Source organism: Platichthys flesus, chromosome 6, assembly GCF_949316205.1.
Source record: "Platichthys flesus chromosome 6, fPlaFle2.1, whole genome shotgun sequence".
Classification (NCBI taxonomy): Eukaryota; Metazoa; Chordata; class Actinopteri; order Pleuronectiformes; family Pleuronectidae; genus Platichthys; species Platichthys flesus.
This window is the reverse complement of record NC_084950.1, coordinates 6,576,766-6,597,246: the sequence shown is the minus strand read 5'-3', so window position 1 is coordinate 6,597,246 and position 20,481 is coordinate 6,576,766. Positions and strand designations below refer to the sequence as shown.

General features: G+C 44.8%; 1 protein-coding gene across 1 annotated transcript in view; it reads left to right on the top strand.

Moving 5' to 3' along the window:
• The window catches only part of LOC133954774 (neural-cadherin-like), an 88,842-nt gene extending 72,465 nt beyond the window's left edge, over positions 1–16,377 (top strand). Inside the window, exons 27-33 of the mRNA XM_062389258.1 lie at positions 123–306; positions 591–757; positions 4,228–4,492; positions 5,193–5,376; positions 7,750–8,000; positions 13,233–13,387; positions 15,442–16,377. Coding sequence (XP_062245242.1) covers positions 123–306; positions 591–757; positions 4,228–4,492; positions 5,193–5,376; positions 7,750–8,000; positions 13,233–13,387; positions 15,442–16,002 — 1,767 coding nt within the window. The 3' untranslated portion in view covers positions 16,003–16,377. The remainder of the gene's footprint in view (positions 1–122; positions 307–590; positions 758–4,227; positions 4,493–5,192; positions 5,377–7,749; positions 8,001–13,232; positions 13,388–15,441) is intronic.
• The last annotated feature ends 4,104 nt before the right edge of the window (positions 16,378–20,481 follow it).

Here is a 20,481-nt window from a genome sequence, read left to right as displayed (position 1 = left end):
TTTGGGATCAGATTTACTTCATCTATGGTTACAAGGACAGACACACGCTGCCTTTTCATTTCCTGCAGATTTCTTCCCCTCTTCATATTTTCTCTCCTCCTCCTCTCCTTCCTTCAATCCAGCTGTACGACCTTGGTTCCCCGGCTGAATCCTCCAACACTGTGCCGGGCTGTTCTCTTATTGATGACCAATGCACCAACATGGAGCCGCCTCCCTCCTGTGGCAAGAGGGGCCGCTGTCACGGCGAGTGGGGCCCCTTCAGCTGCCTCTGTGAGCCGGGGTTCACGGGGCCGCTGTGCGATCAAGGTGAGCGTGAAGGGGTTAATTTTTAATTGACTGTGAGGTTTTCCGTGGAAGGTACAGTGCGATCTCTGTGGAGCAGGAGATTTGAAACTTCAGAGCGTTCGACCCGAAGAGGCAGCGTGGGAAATCGTGTGTTCCAGAATGTCACCGTGCTGCTGTGGGAAGATAACCTCACCTTACATAAAGTGCTTTGGTGGAACAGCGCGCCCCCTCCCCCTGATATCCTGGTTCCCACGTGACAGCCGAATTAATTGAACACGTCTCTGCTTTGTTGTTTGATTGACAAGTGGCTCCAGAGTTTTCCTTCGACGGCCGCAGCCACATCCAGTTCCAGCTCTCGTGGTCCCTGCCCGCCCGGCAGACCCGGGTCCAGGTCGGGGTTCGGACACGTGCCCCCGCCGGCGTCATCCTCAGTCTGCTCTCCCAGGAGCAGAATGAATACCTCCGTCTAGAGGTGAGTCATGGCCGGTCACCCCGCCTCCACCTTGACAGCTCTGATTGTCTTGTTTGTGGGCCTCAGTGTGATGATTAGGACGCGCACAATTATTGCTACCAATGCTTGTCAGGCTGAGAGTGAATAATATCGGGGTTGGAGACACATGGGTGGATACTGAGGGGGCTGGTGATTGACATATGTATGTTCCCCGACAAGGTCTTTTAGCAAATCCACAATATGCCGCTGTTGAGTGACTGCTATATAAAATTAGGGCCTCTTTTATTCAAGGTTATTTCTGTCTCTGGTTAATATTGCAAGCACAATTCGGTCTCGGCAAAGGAAAAGGTGTGCACTGCAATCCGAGGGCAGAGTGCTCTCAAGCGGGGGTCAGATCCCCTGCTCTGTACTTGAGGGTTTGGACACAGCTTGCTTCAAGTGGTGGGCTCAGAGTCACGCTGCTCGTTTTGCCACAGCCGCGGCAGAGAGGTGCTCACGCGGCGCCTTTTCCTTCAGGAGGAAAGTGTGCTTCACTTTGATAGACCTTCATTTGAGCCCACCTCTGCTGGCAGCAGAGTGTTGTTGAAGAATATGTTGAAGGAAGGAATCCACAGACCCAGTTCTTTCAGTATAACAGAGTTTATTACACAGAAGTATTACAGGTCAGGACGAGCTCTAGAAACTCGGAGGTAACACAGCCCGGATAGTGAAAATCTGACTCGCCGGGGTCGTAGACACATTTATATAGGGAGGTTGGTTCTGCCCATGACTTCAGGTAAATGACTTCCCACATGGGATCGCTAACTAAATAAGGGCATGTTTCCTACCTGGAGATGAAGGTACATTGTTAAAGAACCTTCCTTCTACATCCATCCATTAGCAAAAGAAGAGAACTAAGATAAACACCTGGAGGAGTTTTCTGAGAATGTACCACCATAAATGTAAGCCTGTCATTATGTTTTAAACACATGCCAAAATCATTTACTCTAGCGAATTTAAGACAATATGAAGCCAGTCCTTCTTCTGTCTCATTGACTGACAGCAGCTGAAAGTGAACAGCACCTGGATGGTGAACGGCTCTGCTATAGGCCTCGTACTTGTGGCTCACTCGCAGGTCAGGTGTTGGGGTCTCCGCTGAATGATCCACGCCAGCGCTGGTTCTGACTTTGAAAACATCTCACCTTGTGATTGTCATGTGTCAGAGAGCTTTGTTTAAAGTGTGTTCCGCCCTCGTCTCTTTGTGCTTACGTGAGGAAACACAACGTTGTCCTCTCCCCTCGCTTCAGCCTCACACTGACAGGAGGAGGAAGAGGCTGTGGCCTTCACTGTCTGAAGCCGCTCTCGGTGTAAACCTGTGTGGAGCTGAATTGGTGAGCTGTATAAAACCTGTGATTTCTTTCTGCGACCGCCCTGTTGTCTACGAGCTCTATAAAAACACTTGAGCACAAGGACTGCTGTGTGTTTGCAGACAGAACGCCCTAAATTAAGCCCTGTCTCTCTCTTCCCCCATTTTTTTTTTCTTAAGGGTAGATATTGGATGGAGTGCACACTGATTAAATAACAACACTTTCACACAAAGGTTACCAGGGGCCAGCCGGGTAGAAACAGCATTCAGCTCTCCGAGGAGCACGGTGCCTCTGTGAAGAAAACAGTGCTCCAATGCAGTCTGTGAAGGACTTCTTCAAGAGCGACCTGCCTGCACTACTTTGTCAGAGACCACCAACCCTTAAGAAAAGCGAGACTCGGAACAATAGAGCTTCTCCTTTTATTTTACTTTTTTCGCATTAATGAATTGAGTTCGAAAAGGTTCTTTAGAAATTCAGACTTCAGAAATTCGCTTGAACTTCTTGAGTTTTAACAGAGATTGCGTAGATCTCTGGAGGCACCGAGGAACGTTTCTATAAAAAAATAAAAATCTGATTTCTTTTTTTTCCTGAATATTGATTGAGTCCTTTGTTCATTTTTGTTGTGGACTTGAGGGCAGGATGAGACAGTGGGGGGAGCAGAGTCAGCTTTTGCTCTGTGTGTCAGTGTGCGTGTGTGCGTGTGTGCGTGTGTGTGGGTGTGTGTGTCTGCATGTCCAGTGGGGGTGAGGCATTTGAGATGCCCATGCTGAGGGAGCAATAGTTAATGCAGACTGGGCTGAATGTGAATGATCTTGCCCCACTGTTTCCAATTAAGCTTTGGTAATGTACAAGCTGCAGTTGAGGGAGCCCCTCATTGGTTGAGTCCATTGTGTTCGCTCATCCTTAACTGCTGAAGATAATTGTTGTTTCTCGTATACCTTCCCGTCGGGAGGACACTGGCTCCTGCCGGGCAGCCATGTGAGCTCCAGCGCTGCAGAGCCAAAGCATCACGGCTGCAGAAATTCCGTATTCATTTCGATCGCTGAAATTTTCAGGCCCCATTTCTGGCAGAGGTTTTTTTCCTGGTGTAGCATCATTTCACAATGTTGGCCCAGCCCAGTCTTTTTTCTACACCACGGGATCTGGCCCACTTCCTCTCATGTTGTTCTGCTGCAGGATCTGTGTTTTGCCCCTCCACACTCCCGTGGCAGGCGTCCAGGTGTGTCAGTCAACAATTTGTGCCGGTCGATTTCTACTATTTCCTCCAGACAACGAAACCAAAGCCCTGAAATCCAAGCTAATACAATTCTGTTTAAGCGGCTAATGACATAACAGAGCAGCTTGTTTTTACAGCATTGCAAAAGTCTCTAGTGGGAGAGTTATGGATTTCGGGAGGGCTGATGCCAATACCAATATTTTGGAGTAGAAAACTGCAGATAGCGATAAATCGGCTAAAACATATGATGATTCAATGACTCCTGGATTTTGTTATCAAACCCTAATGACAAAGAAATATAATTGAGATTTTAAGTTTACTTTAAAGACTCTAAATTGAGTGTATGAGTGAATGTTCACCCCATTTTTGGATATACAATGAATTACAGTAATCTTAACATGATGAAATAAAAGCATTGGATGACCTCTCACTGGAGATCAGAGTGAGAGAGATGAGATCTAACACTTCCTTGTCTGATGAAAGGTCACCGTCAAACCTGACACCCAGGTTTCTGGCTGCAGGCTTGATGTTTGATGACAGGGATCCAATATGTCTCTGTATAACGGGGATGGCCTTTGCTGGACCAAAGACAATTACCTCACTTTTGTTTTCACTGAGTTTACGAAGGTTTTGGGACATCTGGCATTTTATTTCATAAAGACGAGATAGAAGGTGATTAATTACTTACGGAAAGTTGCCCTCCTTACCGGTTTTTATTGGTAATATATATATAGAAAACAGTAAAAGGACAGAGCCTAGGGGAACACCACAGGTCAGAGGTGTCCTTGAAAAGCTTGTAACAGCTGATAATATTGGCCAACCCATATTCTGGTCCAGCTTCAGGATTAACACCTCCAATGTGATGACGCCCGTCCAAAAGATTACAATCTTTTATTTCTTGCTTTCTCCTCTCCAACCTGTTATCTCAGGTGATTCAGGGTCTCCTGGCCGTTTTCTACAACCTGGGCGATGGCGACTACAACATCACGCTGCCCTTCCATCGCCTCAACGACGGAGGGTGGCACGACGTGGCGCTGGATCGCTACGGCAGGGAGTTCACCCTGCAACTGGACGGAGGAGGAGGACGGCGGGAGGTGACAGTCTCACCCGGACGGGGTCAGGAAATCATTATCGACCCCTCGGCGGTGATGATTGGAAACTCTTTTCCCTCAGGACACAACCGGAGCTTCCTCGGTGGGTTAAGCTACGGATCAGACGGGATGAACGTCAATAAGATAAATGAGTGAATGGATGAGTTGTTGGATAATAGGAAAAGTGAAATCATGATTATTGAATGAATTAAAATGTGACTTGGAAATGGATTAATACGAAAAGACAGTCCCTTAAACTGTGCCGCTGTACACCTGTTAAATTTAATGGGCACATAAAGGATTCAGTTTTATCTTTCCCACATACTGGTGGTTCTACATTTCACAGCCTGGCCCAAAGGTGTTTTGATCCCTTAGTTTCAAGCAGACGAGATAAAGTGAGTCAGTGACTGTGATCTGTATTTAAATGATGTGTTGGACCCGGCACTTCCCACAGAGCGAGCAAACCAACCAGCAGAGAAAATATCCAGAAGAAAAAAAAAAAAGAAGCCATTGCAGGCTGACAGCTTGGCCTCGGGCTGTTTGTGTGTTTGCACGCGTGAGAGTGTGCAGGTGTGTCAGCGAATTGGTTTTTGTGTGTGTATGTGTCTGTGCATTCGAGTTTACATCCCTGCCGTGCTGTAAATGTAAGTTCATAAAAGATTTGGCCTGGGGACTGGTGTTTGAGTGTGTCTTTGTGGCATTGTAAACTCTATAAACTTTCTATTTTTCATTTCTCTCTCTCTCTCTCTCTCTCTCTCTCTCTCTCTCTCTCTCTCTCTCTCTCTCTCTCTCTCTCTCTCCAGGCTGTTTGCGAGATGTAAGATTCAACGGGCGCTCCGTCTCCCTGGACAGAGAGCAGCCTTCAGAAGGGCTCCAGGTGGTCACCTCGCAGGGCCTCTCTGTCGGCTGCTCCTCAGACGCCTGCAGGAGACATCACTGCTCGGCTCCCCTGGTCTGCGTGGACCTCTGGAGGCACCACGAGTGCAGGTGCAGTAAATATATGCAGAGTCAAAAAAAAACAGCCGGGTTGAAAACGAGGCTTCTCCGGATGCCGGCACATTATGTAGATATCCGCAGCCATACATCCAGAGGCAAAGAATGGCGTAACGCAGCCTCTGCTCGTAATAAAATTAGTAACACCAGTGCTCAACTTGCAAATGAGATTAACAAATGAAGTGAAGAAACCACACACACCTGCTGAAGCTGCTACTAGGTGGGTCACATTAGGTTGAAAGCCACACACTCTCATTTGTCAGCTACAAACCAATCAGCGCTTAGATGCACGAGAAGCAACACAAGACGAAAAAAAAAAAATCCAATGAAGACGAATCCCCTGGGAACCAGACCGCAGGTGCAGCGGTACAAAAATATCAGCCGCAAAAAAAAATATCAATCACAAACTGTATGGACAACCGAGCCATGGTGATGATGATGATAATAATATCAGACCTAATTACTTCCACCAACGATTGTTTCCTAGTCAGCAGGAATACACAAAAGCTTGGGTGCAGCATGAACCAAAGATGAAACCCATAGAATTAGGTGTAGATCTGAATATGGCGAGATCGAGTGCTAGCCTTGACGGAGGTATGCGCTCCCTTGGTCTCCTATTATAACATATTTTATTCATAAAATACTGCTCAATGTGTTTATGCTTATAGTAAAAAAATAAATAGATTAAAACAAGTACAACAAATAAATTCAAAATTAAATTTGCATGTATCCTAAATTATTTGGGAAGTGAATAAATCAAAATAGAGTGTCCTGAAGACAGGATTTCAGTTTTTTCTCTAATGAAGAATGAACCAGGCCTTGTTTGTGGTGATGAACGTTTTTATTTGGGCCACTTTAGTGAAGCAAATCTAAAACACGTCCTGCTTCACACCGAAAAGCACAAACTGTTTAGCTGGTAAATATATTGGAGCATTTAGCGGCTGAAGCACCAGATATTTCCCTCAGGAGACCAAAACTCTGCGTTTTACATTCACCAGTTTGACCAGAATCACGAGTGAACTGGTACTGCTGGATGAGTAAATGAGCTGTAAACAAACAGTTTGGGAACGTATCAGCCAATAGCAGCTTAGAATGTGTTGCTATGCAAGTGCTGCCCCCATGTGGCAAAAGAAACCGTCAGTTTGAATAAAGTTTTGCACCATTTTCTAACAACGTGCTGTCAATGGACTTCTGAACTTGTTTACAAGGAAAAAACATCTGGAAAACATTTCATAATAATAACAGTAATAGAAGTTAAACTTATTTATATAAAAAGAGAAGCAGATCATAACAATATAGGGGAATTCAATTAAGTTACACAAAGGTTTTTAAAGACATTAAATATGTCGCCTGGCTGATTTCTAGACAGTTTGAGGGTCAATAAGTTCCCAATGTATTTTGGAGCAAGTACATTTAAACCTTTAAAAGTATAATTTTAATTGTATGCACCCAGTGGCCAGTCAGCAGGTGTGTTACTCCCTATCAGAAAGTGTCAAACACATTATTTATTCATGTAGAACAACGATTTACCAACGTTTGAAACTGCAGCGATCATTCTTATTAATGACCTTTAATTAAGCACTGGTAAAATAAGCAATAAGCAATAATTCTGCCAATTATTAAGCACCGCTGAGGTGGCGCTGAAAGTTGTTTGGATCCACTCCATATAGTAAGACACTTTGAGTACATGCATAAAAGAGGCTGCACCTGAATTATTAACAAATTAAATAATTAACCCACTCATTAATTAAACATGCAAAAACTTATGATGATCATAAAGTACTTGCACAGAATGTACAGTATGTGCATCTAGGTGTGAACAATGCTCCGGTGAGTTTCTGGCAACAGCCCTTGAAAACAAAGTGTCCACCAGATGGCAGCTCGGCCTGAGCTCAGGCCCATGTTGCACTGCGTGTCTAATAGTGTGTCAGCCTCAGAGAATAGTGTGTAACTGCAGCGACTGTCTGAGTCCCAGCCTCCCCCCTTTAAACTCTGCAGGACCACTGAGCCTCCTGCCTGCCATCTCAAGTGAGGGACTGCTCACTGCGGCTGAATATCCATATTCTGTGATTGCAGCACCGCCTCGGGATACAAAGCACCGGGAGACGCAGGGGTGAAAGATATTCAGGGGATATTTTGTACAAATATTCCGAGGGACTAGAAGTGCAAAGCCAATCTAAGCTTCTCCGTTTCTCTCTTTTATGTCTCTTCCAATAGTACAGTCGACATTGTATAACCTTGAAAGAGCCTATCTTTGAATCCTTGATATAAGAGGTGAAACTCCCGAGGGTTTCAGAGCGAGAGTAGAATTCTGTCTTTGTTTCATCTGCGAGCTTCTCGAGTGCCTCTGGTCTCCTCTCCACACAGGTGCCCTCCAGGCCACCTGACCAAGGAGAGCTCCCTGGGCAAAGCGTGCGTCTACACCCTGTGCGCCAGCCGGCCCTGCCGCCACGGCACCTGCGTGGCTCACTCCCCGGCCCGCTACTCGTGCCACTGCAGCGAGGGCTACAGGGGGCGCCACTGCGAGGTGACGCTCGCCATGTTCCACAACGAGGACGGCAACAGCCTCAGCCTCAGCTCCATGTTCGCCATCAGCATCTGTGTCATGGCCTTTCTAGGTAGCTATGTCGACTACGTCCTCTTCTACCTGTGGTGACCACCACCCCCGTCGTCATCTTCCTGTGGCTTTTTTCATCTTTTTCGTTTTTCGTCTTCCATTTTCTTCCATTCTTCATCAGTAATAAGCTGATTTTCATACTGTTGTGTGTTTATTTTTTTGTTTGTTGCCATCCTCATTGTATAATTCTTGCATTATGTTTGGTTATATCTGTAACATCTGCAGTTTTCCCCCCTGTTTGCCTCTGTGAAATCATCCCGACACATATCTCGTAGCTGTATTGATCTCCTGAGCTGTGCCTAGATGTGATTTCTCCACGGGAGGTTGCTGGAAAACATGAAACAAATATCTGGAGTGGGAGAGGAGAGGGCAGGAAAGCATTGTACATCGTAATTTGTGATTCACGGGCGAGGTGCAAAAGTCCCCGCAGGACCAGGGAGTTTCTTTATGTGTGTTTCCCCGGTTTCATCACTTCTGTGTCTTCTGTCTCTTCCAGTGATACATTCTGACTTCAGAAGTCAATTTCACTCTCAGCCTTACTTTTTATCTGTCCAACTTATTTTATACCCCCCCGTCCACCCATTTTACCACTGCTATGTCTTGTTCTACCTCTTCGTCCCACATGTCTGTACCCAGAGTTTATTTCACCAAGTCATCCTGCATGTCTCTTTATTCTGTGTTTTCTGATGTTATGTACAGGGCTTGGAATTGTAATCGATAAGATGAGAATGAAACAAGATAAGATGAGATGATCTGAAAATATGGACCGAAAGCATTTCAATTTCACTCAAAGAGCTTTATCTAGTTGATGCCAATAATTTTTCAAAACCACTTCCACTCGTAAGGTTCATTATTATCAAGGGATTTTGGGTTAATAAGATAATTCAGATACTTTTAAATCTGACAGTGTTGTGAATTATTGTCTCATACAGCCAAAGGCTGGGGCCAAGATTCCTGTGGTCAGACAACTGGCAGCGTGCAGCGTGTATTAAAAAACATCGAGCAGAAGCAAAAAATGTGCTCATTTATAAAAAACACTTTGTGCCAAAAAAACAACAACACAACTCACAACAGCAGCCTTTGTGTCTCTGGTCAGAACGTTCATTCTCCGAGAAACTGCATGATTGATGCGGGTATGTTTATCCCTCATATAAACACAGAAGGGCCAGGACTTCAAAATAAAAGCCGCCCCCAAGTGGAGGCAGTTATGTTGAAGCCAAACAGATGGATCGTTTCCTACAGTGAAAAGATATATATGTTCATTTAATACGAACACTTATTTATGATTTCCTTTTTTTTTCCAACAGTGTTTGGTTGTTGATATGCCCTTTCATGAAATTTCTTCAACTTTTAAGACTAGAAGGACTTGGTCGGGTCAGACGGGTGAAATGTTTGAGATAATCTGGTGACACTCAAAAGGCTTAATGAGCGTAAGTGGGACCCATAATTAAAGCATCTAATGAGCATATCTATCTTCGGTTTCTTTAGGTTCCTCTGTAATGCAACGACAAGTTGAAAAGTGAGCTCGGAAAAGCTTCTGAATGTGTTGCAAATATAATTGCATGTGTAAATATGAATATATGTATATATACAGTGTTTATAGACTCTTAGATCATTGACCTTTCACCTCACGTCTGGGGCGTTACGTTTGTTCAAGACAGTTTTTTAGCTTCACTTAGATATTTACTTCATTCGTGGGGAAGCTTGAAAACCCAGAAGAACGATTTATCCTGTCTTTCAGGACTAAACGTTGTATTAACACATCCTCTGCACGTTCACAGCTGTAGCACAGCGTGCAGTCAGCACAAAAGGTGAGAGGATTATTCTATATCTGTGGGTTTATAAATAAGGAAACCTCACAGTTATCAATTTAAACTGTGATAAACAAGAACACAAGAATAACGGGGGGCCGTGATAATCGTATCAATTCTTCACTCAATTCCTCCCATTCGGTGTTTGTCGGCTCCCTGGGATAATGATTAATCAGTCAACAGAGCGGCTGCTGATTCATTTCCTTCTGATCGATTAATCAGCTCAGTGTTTCAGCTCCAGACTGGATCCTGTTAGGGTTGATCTAACAGGATCAAGCCATCAATACAAACCCATGGCGTGTGCAGCCAGCAGAGCCTTTTCTAAACGTGTATGCATTGATACGGCGACAGGAACCACCGCTCCCGTGTCCAAACGGATGAGCCACCACTTTAATTCTTCGTCAACGCTCGGGACTGGGACCAGTTAATTGTGTTACAGGGTAAAGCTGATGGGAAATGTGATTTTCTGGCATCCTCACAAGGACGAACGTGAGCGTGCATGTGCGCGAGCAACTCGCCTGTTGTCACCCTCGCCTCCCTCGGCAGGGCCACGCCGCTGTTTATGAGTCTTTCTGTCAGAGCCGGGCTTATAAAACGCTTGAGCGATTCAATACTCTGTCCCTGCCTTTATAACTGACTCAACATTCCCTGCAGGGCATGTGGCCGGTATTGGGACATCAGTTATTCTGACACTTGAGAGTGAAGCGTATAAAGCGGTCTTCAATATTTGATAATGAATTCAAAGATGATAAAGTGTGGCCTTGGCCTAATTCATGAAAATCCATGTGTGTAGCCCCATTTGAAGTGGCGCCAGCCCACTGTCGCTGATGAGGCGTTTATATTCAAGGCTCAAATGTTTCACGTTTAAAAGAGTCACTGTTTGACGGCTGCACATTTTCAAGCCTTTTATTGAAGTGAAACAGCTAAATTCATCTTTGTCTTTTTTAAATTCGTGCAAAAAAAAAAAACAGTTTTACCTCTTCAATCCACTGGTTGGGTTTTAATGAACAGCCGGTTATACAACGGTTGTTCAGCGGTGACCCCTCATCAGGAGCTACAACCACGAGTACACGCTCCACGACTTCTGGCTGGGTGCGAAATTAAAAAGGGACTCCTGCTCTGCCTCAACATGCATTAAAAGTTAAAGCCATCATCCATTATTAAGTTTTACACGAGGCATCACACGCCGAGCGGAGTGCGAGTTCAGCGTGAAGCTGCAGACGGAGCCAGATGAGCCGGCGTCTGATCAGGCCTCATTAGTCCAGCGGCAAATCTGACGCTCTCGTGTTTTTGAAGAATGGAAGAGATCATTCTCCCATATGGGCCCGTGAATGCCAAGCGATCGTGTAAAGTGCCTGTTCTGTTCACTCTTTATTTTAGTTGGAAGTGTTCCCCTGAGAGATTTAATAAAATAAATGATTTCTCCATCTCGTCCCCATCGGTCACCTGTCTCATTTTCCACCTGTTGCTTCCTTCTCTACCAAACCCTTCACGCTGCAGCCGCCTCAGTTATCCTCCTCCCTGGGCCGGAGTGAAAGGGTTAAGTGGTGTTGATCAAGCTACACTGTGGTGTTGTATAGTTGTTTACTCGACACTCATTCATAATGCACCGTCTGGTCCAGGCTAACATCATAATACCCTGTTGGTTAGAGAGCAAAGAAGCAGCAGCATTACGGATTGATGAATGACTGCGAGGTCCGTTCTCCACCCTGGGTGATATTGATCTCACTGGAATGTAGCTGCACACACACACAAACACACACAACCAGCAGAGTGTGTGTGCATGTGTGTTTGTGTTTACCTGTGCCTAATTGTGTGTGTTTGTGATAGAGGGTTCGGTGCTTCGCTCCCTCTGCGCCGTGCATCGAACCCCCCCCCCCCCCCCCCCCCGACTTCAGAGATGTGTTTAGTACCACCTCAGGTGATGGTGAGGGCTGAGGTGAGGGCCCGCCTGCAGGCAGCACCTCGGAGCAGGTTGTTCTGGAGGTGAGGAGGAGGGCCGGGCGCCCGGTGGCGTCTCGCCTCATTGAGATTCTGGTGTTTTCTGCCAGGGAGCTGTGGATGCTGCGGTGAGGAGCTGGGTCAGCTGATCGATAGCCGCCCTCTCCTCCACCCAGCACTGGCTGAGGAGCAGGTGGGACGGGGTGGGGACGGGGGGATTACCATCTCTTTGTTTCTATCTGATATGCCAGCAGCATAGAAATAGAAAGGTGCCACAGCTGAGGTGTTGAAAGATATTCCAGGCAGCGAGCACACAGAGGTGATGGATTTTAATTGAGAAGGCATTTTCTTTAAGCAGGGAGAAGCTCTCAGGGAGATTGTTTTTTCCCCTCTTTGTTTATGAGTACCTACCTGTAAGGGTAGCCCAGTGTGTTACTCTCCTTTGAATGCAATTACTTTTAAAAAATCCAGTTTAATGCGATTACCCCCGCATTTCCCCAAAGATTTCCAATTAAACCGATATACTTGGCGCGCACCACATAAACTCGTCTAGTTGAAATGGATCCCAGCTAGTGAGAGAGATAAAAGCAGAGAGGCCAGACAGAGGCCAGAGAGGGACTGAAGGAAGGAACGGCGAGAGTCTTAATGAGTGAGGAAGACAAAGGGAGAGACGGTGGGGGGGGGGGCGGAGTTCCACTGTAGAGAGAGAGATAGTGAGAAGGGGAAAAAAAAAAGTTGCGAAGAAATACAAATAAAAAAAAAAAAGAGAAAGAGCCTGAACTTGTAAAAACAGATAGCACAAGGAGGAGGGAAAGAGAGAGAGAGAGAGAGCGATGGCAGATGGGAGAAAAAATAGTGGTTGAGATTAATGGACTTTAAAGGTCAGTCCAGCATGTTGTATAATTCAGCACACAATAGCTGTGATTGATGCGTGTGCTTTAGGACCCTTCCCCTGCTCGGCTCCTGCAAAGCATTCCTCCCCGCGTTCGTCCCCGAGCCTCCGAGGCTTTGTGTTTAAGCATGGGAGGAGCACACATTCTGTTAATAGGGTTTTAGAGGAGCTGTGGCGTTTGATAAGACGGGCGAGCGTCGAAGGGAAACAGGTGGAGAAGGTGGGGGCCCTCCGTTTCCACGCGCGTGCCATTAGTGTGTCTTAACTGGGCGATGTCAGTGCAACTAATAGGTTTCTACAGGATGAATCAATGGGAGGTGCAGGGGCCTGATATTAGTCGGCATTATCTATTTATCCACAATGACGTAGGTTTGTTGGAAACACATTCATATATTAATTTTGAACAGCCGTGTTGTTTCATCGCTTTCCGCTCTCGTTGTCGATTTCATTCACACCCAGAGATGTGTTTTTTCTGCTCAGCATCTCAATTGTAATTACGTGAGCTGCTCCCTCCCTCCCTCCCTCCCTCCCCTCCTCCCTCCCCCCCGGGCCCCCCTGCTGTGTTAACCTGCTCTCTGGCACCCCTCAGTGTTGATGCTGGGCCTGTTTCTCTACTCCTGCTGGAGGAGGCACAAGGGCCTGAAGGAGGGCGTGTACCACGTGTCGGCGCACCACGGCGAGTGGGAGGACATCCGGGAGAACGTGCTCAACTACGACGAGGAGGGAGGAGGCGAGCAGGACCAGGTGAACAAGGACAGAGGAGGTGTTAAAGGAGACGGGAGGGGGTAGGGATGCCACTGGGTTATGTTTAAGGAAATAAAACAACACAAATAACGTATAAATCAGTAAAGATTTTCATTCAACAGAGAGTTCATGGTGCAAAATATCAATACCCCGGAGATTTATATGACTCTGGGTCAGTTAAGTAAAATGTTTTGCCGTTTGTGTCTGCTAATAACAAAAGAGACATAAACCACAACCTTGATTCAGGAGCAAAAATCCGCCTTTAAACAACATTTATCATAATAATTATCGATATCGACGGATGTGACAGAAAGAAGAACGTGATCAACAGTGATGAGGAAGGCTAATGGGAGCAGGACCAGGGAAACATAAAGCATTGACTTGGTATTTAAATGTCACTGTGATATTATTCAGAAAATAAAGCAACACAAAAAAAACATTCAATTGTGCCTTCAAATGAAAAACCAAGTAGTCAGCAAGGTAAAATTAATTTTTTTTGCAGTTTATTGCTGCTCATGAAAGAGAGAAAGACCACAACCTTCACACAGGAGCAGAAATCTGTTTTCAGACTTATCCAAGAAATAATAAAGTGAGATTTATTGGGATAATTAATGATAATCACTGATGTGACATCCTCGAGAATGGAGGAGGGAGGAAGGTGGAGTCCACACCCGGAACAAATATGCCACTTGCTTCAGTTCTTATGTGTTTTTTAAATGCCACTGTGTTATATTCAAGAAAATAAAAACAACACGATCAATGGCAGAAAGGAAAACTGACATTAACAAAAGCGTGTTTGTTTGAGTCTTCAAATCAAAACCAAATGGAAATAGATCGACCGGTTTTCTGAAATGTTTTTTGTATTTGTCATCCTCTGCTCAATTAAGAGTTTAAAACCACCGACTTCAGTCAGGGGCAAAGTTCAGTCCATAGATTTATAAGAAATTAAAAATGATGTGGCATTAATCGACTGACAGAAACTTCAAAGAGGAGGGGGGAGGATCAGGTAAACACAGACAGAGCTGGTATTTCAAACAGGCAGGCAGGAAGTAAACAAAGATTCCGCCCCAAGAACAAACATGGCTCCTGTCTAGGTTCTCGTGTCCTTGTGTTTGAAATGTCATCGTGCTATAACGCAAACAATGACAGAGAGTGAATCAGCAATGTTAACATTTACACAGAGCAGGGATTGCTTCCGCCTTCAAACTAAAATCAAGTATCATGAGACGGAGTCAGGTCGCTGAAATGAAGCAAAAGTAAAACAAAAAACTGCTGTGTCACAAGTGTTCATTTCTGCATTTGATAAAAAAAAAAAAGAAAGAGTTTTAAATCCAAACCTTCACTTTGGAGCAGGAATCAATTTTCAATAATACTGTGACATTAATCGCGATAATTAGCAGCATCGATTGATTTGGCATCTGGGAGAACGTGCTCAGCCTCGGCGAGGAACGTGTCGGGTAAACAAAGTGTAGAGCTGGTATTTAGACGGGAAATCATCAGGAGTCCACCCCAGGAACAAATATGGCACTCGCATAAGTTTCTCATTTCCATGTGTGTTAAATGTCATCGAGTTATAACACAAATAATGGGAGAAAGTAAATTAGTAAATAATGCGTTAACATTAATCAGAGCTCGGTGTTTGTGCCTTCGAATGAAAATCAAATATCAGCTCCCTGGAGATCTATGCTTAGCTGAAATTAAGCAAGTGGACCCCAATAGATGTTAATGCCTCTGTTTTAATAGAGCTGGAAATAAGACGCCCCCCCCCCCCCCCTATTCTCTGCAATCAGATAATTAATTACTTGGCTAATCAATGGGGCTGTTGTTGCCAACATCTTTTCCTAAATGCTGGATCTTCGTCTCAGTCTGGGGAGCAGGTTCATTTGCCAGCAGAGGCATTAGCTCAGCTACAGCGCTCCGAGCACAGATTGGTGTCATGTGGCAATGTTGTTTTTCATTATCTTTCTTAAACAGATTCCAAAGATTACACAGGAACTGAAAAACCAAACCGTATCTCTTTCCTTCTCCTCCGTCCCCCCTGTTGTGTTCCCCAGAACGCCTTCAACATGGTGGAGCTGCAGCGCTCCCTCCAGCCCAGCCCGGCCCAGTCCCTGCGCTACAGCTACCCACACAGCATCGTCTCCTACCCGCAGACCAAGCTGCCCCAGGACACCAACAAGAAGGAGGCGCCCAACGGCAGCGCGGCCATCGCCCTGCGCCTCGCCATCCCCCCCTCAGAGACCCAGACCCTGCCGTCACCTCTGACCTTCCGCCGCTCCCACAAAACCCTCTCCTTCTCCAGCCAGGACTTGGCCCGCTACCTGTGCGAGGTCATCAGGGACATGGAGCACCCGGGGGAGCTGGGCGCCATGACCACGCCGCGCCGTCCCTCGGGGAAGGAGCGCGGCGTGGCGGCGGTGCGCTCCCTCAGCTCCCTCAGCGCATGTCAGGGCTCGGAGGTCCGGCTCCAGGGGGGCCAGGGCGGCCGGCTGGACAGGTTCAAAACCCTCCGGGCGGTGATGTGCGATTTGAGAGGAGACCCCAAGGCTCCCGAGGGCCAGAGAGACAAAGTGAAGGAGAGCAGAGGGCAGCCGAGCTGTGAGAAGAGCGGCTGAGGCTGCACCGAACTGAAGGTTGCCGAAAAAAGCAACGCTAATCAGAAGGTGATGGTGGAATTCCAAAGGGAGATCATTAAATGTGAAACACTCTGAGACTGGGAGGTGGCCCGGGGTGTATGTGAAGTCTGCTATAAATGTACTGTATTGATGAAACTCTGAACACTTACGTTCTTTGATATAAAAGATGTTTACCAATGAATGATCAGATGTGATGTATTGTTTACTTGGCATTGCACTGTACAGTATATCATCCACCAGGAAGCACTTTTTTGGAGGCGCCGTGTGTCCAAACTACTCATGTCATGAAAACGCATAAGAGCGATGTCTGCCAGGGAGAAGGCAAATTGTTTTTGCCCCAATGAGAGAACTCGATTCTTTCTGCTGTTAATGATTCATGAAATCATTTATGTGACAGAAATGATTTGGATTCATTTGTATTATCTATTTCCTTTTAAATAAATGAATATCTTTGATACTATTTAGAGCTTGATCTTGTTCAAACACCAGTTTCAGATTAATGAACGTCATATCTGTCTGTTTTTGAAGTTCAAGCAAACTTTTTATCTTCAAATGTTGGTCCCGCTGTGTGTTTGATGTCTTTCCTTTTCTCTGGAGGGCAGAGGAAAGTATTTAGTAGGATTTATTTCTTATAGCCTACAAGTTAATCATCTGTTTATACTTATATTATATATTAGGGCTGGGCAATAAAACAACGACAATTATTGAAACATATTAATATAACAAAGGCTCATTATATAAATTTAATGCATATTCACAGTGAGGAGGTAGAAAACAAACTTGATCCCCGCATAGAAAATTAGTTTGGGCCAAGATTTGGCTTGTTTGCCAAATCTAGGCTACAAGTAAGCCACAGCAATACCACATGTCAACCAAAGGTGGCCGAGCTATTCTTTTGCTATTTGGGCCATCTACCACATGAGCCACTTAATGTTCTCATCCAGGTTACACCGTGCAGAGAGAACCACATGTTGCCACATCTGTTTTGCAAATCTGCATCTATATGCTATAGAAGTGTTTGCATTATTACAGGCAAACTAAAATGAATGAATAATAATGTGACATTTAGCGTGATAGTAATCGACTGAAATTGAAATTGCCTGAATATATTTTTGGGGCCGTATCGCCTAGCCCTAGTATGTGGTATAATTTCTGTATTTAATTTGTCTATCTTTATTCCTGGCAATGATTTGGATGCAAACATTCATCCGAGCTGGAGCAGCTGTTCTTGTTTTATTCAGAAAACTACTACCAGGAACCGAGCACTGATAGGGAAGCACTAAGTCAATTTCCAGATTAATCATTCATGTCCAGAGCCTGCAGCCTCCTGACCCGAGCTTCTGGGAGCCTCCACCGTGAACTCCGAAGCCTGCAGGTCCCAGAAGGCCGCACTACACCGCACTTAATTGGCCAGTATTACTGGAGTTAAACAGCTGTGACACTGGAGCGAGTCGCCGGGGAAGCACACGGAGCTGCAGCGTGCGACCGAGGGTCTTGATGTCTGTGTCTGGTTCATCTGCACCCACCCACAGTGTTGAGAGATGTGAGAGGAAAAGTGGAGGGGTTCGAACCCCCGAGGGTCCCCTGCTCGTACCGTACTCTCTATTCATGAGTCCTGGTGATGTGTGTACATTAGAAATCTCCATGTGAAGCCAAACATCATCGCTGCTTTGATGCAACAGTAAACCCACTTCTCTATATGGTTACTAATATCATGACTAAATTAGATGTGATTCAATCCTGTTCAGTCTTATACAGTACATGGTTGTGTGAATGCACACTGCCACCCAGTGGCAGGTAGCTGGTACTGCGTTTATGACAAAGGGGGAAAAAAACAATCATTACCTCAGTTTATCTCCTCAGGTCACATGAGGATTTCCCACAATGCAATTGAAGGATACATACGGGATTCACGGTTATCTCAGACATCATGAATTCAAATCTAGCTCTGATACTAATCCAAATGCTCTGTATTCATGATAAGTTTCAGTATTTCTACCTTTTTTTTTTCAATGGTTTGAATTGTAACATGATCTCAACTCTGCAGGCAGAGAAAGATCTCTTTTGTCATTCTACTCAGGGCTTCTATAGCTAAAGACATATATATATAAAAAAAAAGTGTAAATACATGAAAACACTATCATTTTAGAACAAGATGGATAATATACCTTATTATTGGCAGCGTGATGATGACACATTTAAATTCCAGCAGAGAGACGCCCTCCACTGTTCCTGCACAGCGGCTCATTCCTGTCGTCCTTTAGAACAACAGCACTGCTCACAGCCAAACTGCCCTGAACAAACAGAGGATAAGATAAGACACATCCTGCCATTATTCATTCATTCATTCATTTATTTATTTCCTATCACGCAGTTCACCTCTCAGCCATCAGAGGGCGCTCTACGTCCAGGAACAATCTTGCAGCAGCACCTGAGGGGAGATTATTGTGTGAGTGAAAAAAAAAAAAAGAATAGGTAAGTGGAGACAGATTATGAGATGGTTTGATGAGAATGACAATGAGGTGGAGTCTGTGCTGTGACTGCGACAGCCACCAGGGTTCAGTCACACTTGACCGACACCTGGTGGAGAACATTATAAACTGGGGACAAATTTAACTTGAAGTAAAAGTTCGAGTAGAAGACAATACATCATCTATTCAGACAATTCTATCAATGAAGAAAACAAATACCCTGTGACCGCAGATATGATCAAATGTGATTTTATTAGACTATTAAGTATTTCCTGTTTTAAGCTTTTAAAGACTTCAGTTACACTTGAAGTCGTTTTATCCTGTGTTTAGTAACCTGAGGGTCAGGAGGCTCCATCCTGATACATTTAACCACTTTGCCTGTTTGAGCCATTAAACTGTAATTGAATGACATTTAAAAAACACAGAGAGGAAAATGTCTCTCTGCTGGAACTGCACCTGAAGACGAGACATGTGGGTTTTATAAAGAGTCACCAGGCAAAGCCATTGAAATCCAGTGGTTTCATCTCTAACAATTGTTTTACAAGCTCAGGTGAAAATAGCACATAGTGGAGTGAAGTAAGAAATACTGGAAATATTCAGGTGATTAAAGTATCGTTACATTTTGAAGTTCTCTACCTAACTGCGCAAAGTGCCTTGAGATACAGTATATTATGATTTGGTGTTAACAAGTAAACTTTAAATTAAATTGAATAATAATTGTATTTCAACTCCAAAGTAAATGTACTTAGTCTTTTTCCACCATTGCTAAACACCGCATGAGGACATATTCATCCATCCTGTTCATTCTTTAAAGGTCGCGGGTGGAGGGTTCCTCAAAACGACTTCTCAGGGTGAAACATGACCAGGACCAGGTTTGTTTCAATATTAATATGTCCCGCTCATGAAATGGATGATTGTATCAAAGAGCGGCAATAAACAACTTCTATCTCTTGATTTCTTCATACAATTATAGGATATTATATTACATCTTATGGGTTTTCTGTTGTAACTCTAAAGTCTAAACCCCTTCACTGTCATATTTACACCTGAAGTCAATTAAGAGTCTGCAATTAACCTAAATCTGCATGTTTTGGGATTGTGGGAGACAATTTACGCATTATTAAAGATTACAATATCATTTGGCAGAAGCTTTTATCCAAAGCGACCTACAGTTCTATGAGGGGCCATTTAGGGGTTCAGTATCTTGCCCAAGGACACTTAGATAGATAGATAGATAGATAGATAGATAGATAGATAGATAGATAGATAGATAGATAGATGGATACTTTATTAATCCCGAGGGAAATTCAGATCATCCAGTAGCTTGTACACTTAACACATCCCTGACATATAAACATAAATCACATACATAACATATATCACATACGGAGAGCATACATACAGATACAGGTATGGAATCCTCGGAAGACTGAGGATGGAACCGCTGACCTTCTGGTTGGAGGGCGAACACTCTAGGGGTAATCCCTCCCAAAATCTATAGGCCTCTGGCAGCCTAACCGAGGGATCGGTCACAGCTCACCTGAAGAAAGATTTAATTCCATAATGCTAAATTTAGAGATGGTGTAAGTTGGACCCAAACTGGAGGTTGGGTCCACAGGAGAAGAGACTGCTAACTTGTTTGTGTTACGTTTGTCATTGTGTTAGTCGAATTGGAGGATCTATGTCGAAGAGGTCAGCGGATGTCTGAAGGATTATTGTGACCTAAGGCCTGACTGAGAGGTTTAAATACAAACCCATCACAGGCTGCATCAGACTGTGAAGCTTCCACAAACCCTGGGTTTTTCCCGAATTTAACCAAGTCTCAGAATCACCTCTGTGACAAAAACCTGCAGTTTCAACAGGATGACAACAGAATGAGGCAACACACGCAGGGGACTGGGAGGACGGACCATGCACCTCCTCCTCCTCCTCCTCCTCTCTCACTCCAGGAGACAACCCTGATGAGGTCTCAGTGCGGGGAGGTGGG